General features: G+C 37.2%; 1 protein-coding gene across 1 annotated transcript; it reads left to right on the top strand.

Moving 5' to 3' along the window:
- The first annotated feature begins 1017 nt into the window (after positions 1 to 1017).
- On the top strand, positions 1018 to 8072 carry LOC127647566 (receptor-interacting serine/threonine-protein kinase 2-like). Its single transcript, XM_052131892.1, has 11 exons — positions 1018 to 1259; positions 1459 to 1612; positions 2869 to 3018; positions 3129 to 3259; positions 4127 to 4176; positions 4290 to 4451; positions 4532 to 4617; positions 4779 to 4841; positions 5021 to 5171; positions 5258 to 5431; positions 6981 to 8072. Exons 1-11 carry the CDS (start codon positions 1117 to 1119, stop codon positions 7283 to 7285), a joined length of 1569 nt encoding a protein of 522 aa, XP_051987852.1. The 5' UTR covers positions 1018 to 1116; the 3' UTR covers positions 7286 to 8072.
- Positions 8073 to 8887: the final 815 nt, after the last annotated feature.

Raw genomic sequence — 8887 nt, 5'->3', positions numbered from 1 at the left:
GGCCTACTTTCCTTTGGTCAGTAAAGTAATGCCACGGAATTACATCCACAGATAAGCAAAAAAAGCAAGTTAAAGGGATAGTTTACTCAAAAATGAAAATTCTCCCATCATTTACTTACCTTCATGCCACCCCGATGTGTTTGACTTTCTTTCTTCTGTAGAACACAAATTAAGGTTTTTAGAAGAATATGTCAGCTCTGTAGGTCCATACAATGCAAGTGAATGGTAAAACTTTGAAGCTCCAAAAAGCACTTAAAGTTAGCATTAAAGTAATCCACATGACTCCGGTCGTTAAATCTATGTCTTCAGAAGCTGTATAATAGGTGTGGGTAAAAAAATAAAATAAAAAAATATCTTTTTATTTACGTTATTTAAGTCTTTTTTTATTATAAATATTCACTTTCACATTCTTATTTGTACAAATCACCACCTACTGGTTGAGGCTGGTCAAAGGTTGAGATTTATAATAAAACAGGATTCAAGGACTATTGATCTGTTTTTTTTTTTTACACATAACTATCATGTCGCTTCTGAAGACACGGATTTAACCACTGAAGTTCTATAGATTATTTTCACACTGACTTTATGTGCTTTTTGGAGGTTCATATTTCATTCACTTGCATTGTATGGACATACAGAGCTGAGATATTAATACAAAAATTCTTAATTTGTGTTCAGCAGAAGAAAGAAAGACATACACATCTGGGATGGCATGAGGGTGGGTAAATGGACCAGTAAATGGACTTTTAATTTTTGAGTGAACTATTCCTTTATCACATCACTGTACGTTTTGTTAGTTTTCTCGTACAGTACACAATCGACCTTTCAGTCTTATGTTCAGCTACTTGCTATGTTAGAGCATGCCCAGATGAATAAACAGTGTTGATGGAAACTGTTATGCAAGGATTCGTGACATTAATAATAATAGCCGCGGGAATTTCTGAGAACTCAACAGCCAACAGGACTCGACATAAACAAGCTGCATGTCATCAGCAGCACGCAGTCAGGGGGCGGACTCTCGAATCGTTTCATTTTCCATTCGCGTCAACTAATGAATAACCTAGTCGTGCAGACCATACCAGCAGGGTTCCGACCAGGTTGACCAGGTCCAGCGGAATGGCTCAGGCCAGCCAACTACAGGAGTTTGATGAAAAAGACTTGCGAGATGTGGTTTGGGTCAGAACGAGTGTTGGTGCTTGTTTGCGGGGCAATTGTAAAAGGACGGGACGCAAAGTGGCTGTCAAGTTATTCACGGATGGGTAAACTAACACATATTTTAAATCATAATACCTGTGCCTGTTGATATTGCACGTCTTTTTGTTCTCTTGCATAATATATGTGATGTTAATGATAGTGTGATACAAATGTAAACATAAAATACAATCAAATATTGCATTCTCTTGGCATTTCAAATAACAACTAAAGTATTTTGTGTTTTTCTGTTGTTTTTGGTATCAGTAAATGGATTGATAGATTAAGTAAAGTACAGATGTCAGAACAGGTCTGTTCTGAACAAGTCCTAGTCCCCTTGGGTGTGTACAAGGCTCACTCTCTTTTTGGGCTAGTGTGGGACTGGATGACCGAGGGATCTCTAGATTCAGCACTGCATGAGGTGAGCATAAAGTTGGTTATACAATAATAGTTGTAAAAAAAAAAACATGTTAATGTTTAAACATGTTAACAAAGACATGTTAATGAATCACAGGCAGGTGAGATAATGTGTCTGTTATCTAAAGCAAGAAGTGTGATAAGTTGACATGTCTTTTGTTCAGTAGACAACTTAGTAGGTGTGTTCACTCTCAGTGAAAATCCCCTGGACAGGGAAGTATCTGGTATATAACAGAAGCCTAATAAATAGTAAAAACAAACAGTAGTTTCACACAACATCATTCCAATTCAGTGGATCAGCATTTAAGTACCTGTTATAATAGGGGAAACCAGAGCTAATTGTCACACAGGAAGTTTGTCACATGGGCTAAATCTCAGTAACTAAAAGTAAAAGTCCAATTACACAAATATCTCTTTTCTGTAGCTATGGTTTTAAATGTTGGTTTCAAACACCTGTATCAAATAAGGTGTGTGTGTGTGTGTGTGTGTGTGTGTGTGTGTGTGTGTGTGTGTGTGTGTGTGTGTGTGTGAATAAAATCCTCAAAAATAAACCAAAACTTTAATATCATAATATTTTTGTAATAGCTTTTTGGTGATCAAGTGAACATAACAACACTGGAATACATTCAAGCAAGGGTCAACTATATTGTATAATGAAGGTACATTTCAACCAAAATAAATATATTTTCATGGCAATTGGCAAGGATGTATTTCATAGATGTTAGGTCAAAGCAAGTTGTTACTTTTTTATTGGTGTTGGTTGTCATATGAGTTTTACTCTCTAAATTGATCAATTGCAGTGCTTGTTGGCCAAAACAAAGTTTTTTTCATGGGATAGATCTTGCTTTGGTAGGGATTGTGGCGTGAAGGTAGAATGCCCCACACCAACTGTATTAATTGCTGGCTACTTTGTGAAAGCTTACCACATATTGTGTGTGAACATGCCCCTGCAATTGGAGCACGTCGACACAAAAGGTCAAGGTGTGTTCAATGAACTGTATCTTTTGTCCTGGGGAAGTGTTCAGCATGTTTTTTTGTAGCCAAGACTTTAATATATGTAGCTACTAGCTATACTGAAATTCCCTTTAAAAAAAGCCCTGAGAAATATTCGCTGGAGTAAAAGTGAGCAGTGGTCTCCCCTATTACTGTCTGAAAAGACTCTCTGTGCATTCTAGCAGTCTTCTTCAACAGCAATCTAAAATATACTGTAAAAGTAGAAGGTTGCCTTATATTGTAATATATTTATTTTTCCTTCATTAGACCGACCTGTTACCAGAGCTTTCAATGGCTCTTTTTCTTCAGATCCTGTTGGATGTTGTTGAAGGTTTAGCTCATCTCCATGCCATTCCGTTGCCTCACGGAGCCCTGAAAGCCACTAATGTTCTTCTCGACCAACACTACCGTGCCAAGGTATTGCCAGGAATTGCTAAAATAAAACAATTAAAATAAAAAATTGGAACATGGACAAGCTTTACTCACTTTGCAGTGTGCATGTTTACAATAGTGTGTATGTTTTATAGTTGTGTGACTGGGGCCAACATTTGATGATTACCACCTTAAATGGCAATGGGCCGTGTTACAGAGACCTGGCATATATGTCCCCTGAAGTCATACAAGGTGCCGTTCCTTCTGTGGAGGCTGACATATACAGGTGAGTTTTCAAAATAGGGCAAAAGGAGTTTTAAGGGTTATGTCTGCAGCCTTGTGCCTATAACCGAATCACAGTAGTGCTGATATAAAGCGCAACAGTTTCCGCTCACTTTTTCAGTCATCTTGGTTCGAAAGTATTGTCCCCATTAATTTCTTTCACATTGAAAAGAGTTCTAAGCCATTAACAAACCCACAAGCTCCATGGTGAATTACTACATACAAACTTTGATTTGAACCATAAAAGTGTTTGAAAATTTTACAAAAACAGGTACAAGACTGTGTGTCTTTAATGAGCAAATTAACTACAATCCCATGAAGCATTGCGAATGACATATTTGAATTAAAAACAATATAAAAATATGAAACTAATGATTTATAGTTGTTACTTATAAGTATAATATCAATATAATCAAAGAATTTGGCAAAATATTCAAAAACAAGTAGCTTGAGATTGTATGGAGACATTCACGTACATTCAAGTGGTACATGTCCATCATGTGTGTGTAATGGGAACAACGGAAAGGAGGAGGCGAGAACCGGCTTGTCAATATAAATAATAGTTTAATAATAAACTGAAGCACAAGGACACAAACACACACACATGACGGACATGTCCGTAAACAATCTGTCTCTCCCGCACGATCCTCTGCAGTCGACCTTTATCCCTCTCGGGAGGCTTGATTAGCCTAATACGGGACCGGGTGTGTAGGATCACGACCCGGCCCCGCCCTTCGCCCTGCCACAAACAGTACTCTTGCTCGTGTGATATTGCTTAAGTAGAGATTGTTGCATAAGATATGCTAAAAAATTGAGAAATCCCTATACAGTGCTCACATGCACTAATTTTGGCTTTGTCATGCTTTCCTAGTTTTGGGGTTCTGCTATGGGAAGTTTTGAACAGAAAGCGTCCATGCGAAGGTATGTTGATGTCTCTTAAATGTGTCAGGATTCAAGCTGTCCTATTCTGTGAGTTTCAATTACTCAGTCATCCATTAGCCAAAGCAATCTCCTCTACAATTGATTTTATCCAGGTATTGATCAACTTCAGACCCAGATGCTCTTTGCTCAGGATAAGCTGGAGCTTGGTATGGGGGTTGACCTACTGCCACCAATGACCCCTCAAAATCATGCCCTAACCCAGCTCATGATTACATGCTTGAACACTGAACCAAAAAAACGCCCATCAGCTGACGGTGAGTTATGACATTTTTTAAATTAGATTTATGTTATCTAATAAGATCTGCTCATCAGTAACTCTTTACTGCTTATACAGAATGTACGGTGGTTCTAAGGACAGCGTTGGCAGCAGTTGAGACACAGACTTTCAATGAGGCTGTTCGTCATATGAAAGCGTGCAAGGTACTTGTCTAATGATTGATGAGCTGAATTGTAGGTGAAACGATTTATTGGTTAGTCCTTATGCATATGTTAGTCCATTTAATACTGTTGTTAAAAACTGACTGTTTTTTGGGTGGGAATGTTAAATTGTCTTGTGTCTGTGCTTTTGTCTTTGTCACCAGGAGAGGAAGCTACTGAGCTGTAAAAGCAGCTGGGTGTCCCCTATTGAGCTACATAACCTAGAGGTAAGACAAATTATGTAATCTATTTGAGTAGGTTTGACTTGATTTATTTATGTTTAATTGTTTTCGCCTGCTATATGTTGGAGTTGTTGAGCATTTGGTATGCTATATTGTGCCCTATGTGGAAGAATATAAAACTTACATTTTGTGAATACTGAACCTTGACTCTCTTTTATGACCAGTTCAACAGTGGTTTTAATGGTACCAAAAATTGGACTTCCAAGGTGATTCCATGGGGTGAAACTCCATCACAGATTCCCAAAGTGCATGCAAATGGAAAAGTGTCTCTGCCAACAGCAGCAAAGGGTTGTCCTCCGGTTGGATGCTGTAGGGGTCAGTAATCTCTCATTTGATAATATTTTGGAATGATTTGATCACTTTGCTAGTAAAAAATGTCTCACAATTACTTTTCCTCATAGATACAGGAAAAACTTCCATCCAATCTGGTAGCTCTGGCAATGATCTTGGTTTTACTCAGATTATTGGATGTTGTGGAGAGCCCCAGAGACAGAGTCCTACGTCCTTAAGGTCCCCGTGTGTTTCTCCTACAACAGTATTTAGGGGTACCCTGCAGAACAATGCTGACAAGAAGGGTGAGAAATTAGCTCCTTCTCTGGAATATTCTAACAGTATAATAAGGATTTGAATCCCTTTATTTCCCTCCATTTCTTTCCTGCACACTTCCAATTTATGAGTTTGGACCAAGAGCATAAACAGGCCATTATTGCTTACTTTTTCGTCTGCAAAGTAAAATGTCTGCTCTATGTCAGTCTGAATTGCATGATTTTATTTGTATTTTATTTTATTTTATGGAGGACCTTTGTTTACATATTCTAATATATTGTAAAGCAAAACTAACTGATCATAGTTAGTGTAATAGTTCTTGTTTGTGTTGTGCCTTTACATGTGCGCAGTAAGCACTTCTGTGGGCCTGTCCTCACTCACTTCCTGAATGTCCGTCCAGTGTGTTTCCTCCCAAGGGTGTTTTTGTTATTCTCAGAATTAGTCTTGTTTTGTTCATTTAAATACAGTGTTCTGGGGTTTAGAATCACTAGTTGTTGTTACATCCAGCAGAATTCTAGTATTTAGTATTTTGTAGGGTTTATACTGTAGTAGTGAAGAAACTGGTTAAGAGTGAAGACACATTTTTGGTAGAAATGTGCATCTGACTGCCTCCACAACAACACATCAACTCCTACTTTACATTATTACTTCCGTAGCCCAACCCAGTAGTGGTGAGCAGTGAGATGACAAGGAGAGAGCAGGTCAGACAAGAGCAGAGAGCTAATCATAACAGTGGGGGTTTACCATCAAGTCTTAAGGGATAAGCAGCAGCAAAACTGAGCGTTTCTGACAGGGTCAGAATGAGGGTGGAAAATGATCATGTTTTACAAATATATGACTGTTTTTTGGTTGAAAAACTGTACCAACATTATAAGTGAACCTCAAGGAACATAGTCAAATCATTTTTAAAAAGCATGTCTTGACATGTCAGTCACCCAAAATGAAAATTCTGTCATAATTTGGCCACATCCACACTAATACATTTTTGAAAACGTATTTGTCAATGCCTCTCATCCACACTATAACAGCACTTTACTCCACCGGACACGGAGACTTACGAAAATGCTGTCCATTACTGTATACTTTTGTAGTTATACAGTAATGGAGTTAGGGCACTAAATAAAAGAGTTTTTGAATTTAAACAGGTTACTGTGGACATGGTCTTGCCCTCATATACTTCCAAACCCATATGACAGACTTTCTTCTGTGGAACAAAAAAGGAGATATTTGAATGAATATCCCAGTCTGACTTTTCAGTGTATTAGCAGTTCAATGTGGACCCAAAAGTGTCATTAAAGTAGTCGAATTGTGTCATATTCCAAGTATTCTGAATGCATCTAATAGATTTTGGTTAGAAACAGCCTGAAACTTATGTTAGTTTTCACGGAATCACTATTTACTGACATTGAATTAAAAATTGGATATTCATTACAATATTTCCATTTCTATGTAATCTATTGATATAAGTATCTAAAAACAGAATGAGGCTCAATTGATCAGATTTGCTTGACAAGCGCTACACTCTAAAGAGATAAATTATACATACAGTAAATACATATACTCTAATTCTTTCTTCAGTTCCATGCCATCTGTCTGCGGGAAGGAGCTGTTGTCGACTCTTGCAGGAGAGACGCGAGACCATTGTGCGCTGCATGACCGAAGGACGACTCAACAACCTACTAGATGTGTTGCGGGCTCGGCAAGCTGTGACCCGTGAGACATACGAGATCATCACTGGAGCCCTGACCTTGACCGCACGCACTCGCTATTTACTTGATATCTGCTCATGCCTCGGAGAGAATGTTGCCATCCTGGTGGCCACAACTTTGGGTCTAGTGTCCACTGACAATAGTAAAAGAGTGCATAAGTGGCAGGCTGGCTAAGTTATGCCCAACAGGCCTGCTCTTTAAAATATACTTTGTTTTCTATCATGTTGCAGTTTGCATTTTACTCTTGTTTGTGGTGCTCTGAAGCAGAAATAAAGAGAGGTCAGATTCTCTGGAATGGTATGCTGCTATGCAGTTTTGGGATCTAAAGAAAATCCCATCAAATTAACACCCTTTATGCAGGGTGTTGCAGATTTCATTGTTTCCAGGTTCACTAACTGAAGGGATTAATCCAGGGCTTTTTAACATGATGATGATCTGTTGAAGAACTAATTACTATTTTGATTACATTATTTTGTGTTTAAATGTGGAGAGGAAGAAGCAAACAATACAAAATGTAATTTCAGGAGGATTTGTTTTTTATGTTTTTTTAAAAGGAAAACTATTTCCCTTAATCGTGCATACTATGCAAACTACTGCTCACATGGAGTGTTCATGGTCAACATTCACTCTCAGTTGCCGTTAATTAATCTTGAAGCAATTGTTTGAGATGCTAATAATTGATTATCAGTTTTCCTCTTCTGTGCTCAGATTTCACATTTATTGTTACTATCACCACATTTATTGTGTGCATGTTTTTCTTTGTGTAATATGCATTATGAAACAATTTTGAATGTAGTATGATGTTTAGACTTTAAAATTGTGCATGTTGCACAACAGGATCAGTAGTTTCTGATCATAGTGTATCTTGCAACAAGACATTTTGTATTGCATTTAATGGAATTAAGTCCTTATACGGACATAGCATGCCATGTATAAAACAAGAATTGAATAAAAGATTTGTTAAAACAAATATGGTGTCTTCAGTCACTATTAAATGAACCTATTTTAAAAATATATAATGTATAATAAAGTATCTTTACCAAAGTTTACAGTATGTGGCCCTTCAGCATTTGACCTAAACTCTTAAATAAGATCCATTTTGTGAAGGATGCTTATTACTGAGGTAAGGTCAATACCATGCAACATATCACATCACAGACCCCGGCTAATTGCATGGATGGTCTTTACAGTGGTTTCATTTAGTGAGTATGAAAGCCCCTTGTTGTAAGTGTCTTCACTCATATTGTAATGTGAGAGGGGACAATGTCCTTATAAGTTTGCATTCTGTGATAGAGAATCATGGACATACAATGACCAAGAATAAAACTGTTCATGATGATTAAGTGATAAAGACCAGTTAAGGATAATACAATTATATAATAGTAGTAGTAATAATAATAATAATAATAGAAATATAAGTTAACTTTTGTAACTATATATATATATATATATATATATATATATATATATATATATATACACACACACACACACACACTGGCAGCCAAAAGTTTGGAGTAATGTTCAGATTTTGCTGTTTCGGATGGGAAGTGTCATTCAACTGATCACAAAGTACAGTCAGGACATTACTGATGTAAACAACAGCACCATCACTATTTGACAAAGTAATTTTTGATCAAATCAAGATAGGACCCATTTCCAGCAGCCATCACTCCAACACCTTATTCTTGAGTAATCATGCTAAATTGCTAATTTGGTTCCAGAAAATCACTTGCCATTAAATCAAACACAGCTGAAAGCTATTTGGTTTGTTAA

This window comes from Xyrauchen texanus, chromosome 1 (genome assembly GCF_025860055.1).
Source record: "Xyrauchen texanus isolate HMW12.3.18 chromosome 1, RBS_HiC_50CHRs, whole genome shotgun sequence".
NCBI lineage: Eukaryota > Metazoa > Chordata > Actinopteri > Cypriniformes > Catostomidae > Xyrauchen > Xyrauchen texanus.
Note: the sequence above shows the minus strand (reverse complement) of the source record. Positions and strands in the feature narration are given on the sequence as shown.

Excerpts from the sequence above, each read along its gene's own strand:
- LOC127647566 (XM_052131892.1), top strand. The coding sequence starts at position 1,117 with ATGGCTCAGGCCAGCCAACTACAGGAGTTTGATGAAAAAGACTTGCGA. Across the intron at positions 3,260-4,126 it reads GTGGAGGCTGACATATACAG|TTTTGGGGTTCTGCTATGGG; the intron begins GTGAGTTTTCAA and ends ATGCTTTCCTAG. Across the intron at positions 4,618-4,778 it reads GTCATATGAAAGCGTGCAAG|GAGAGGAAGCTACTGAGCTG; the intron begins GTACTTGTCTAA and ends CTTTGTCACCAG.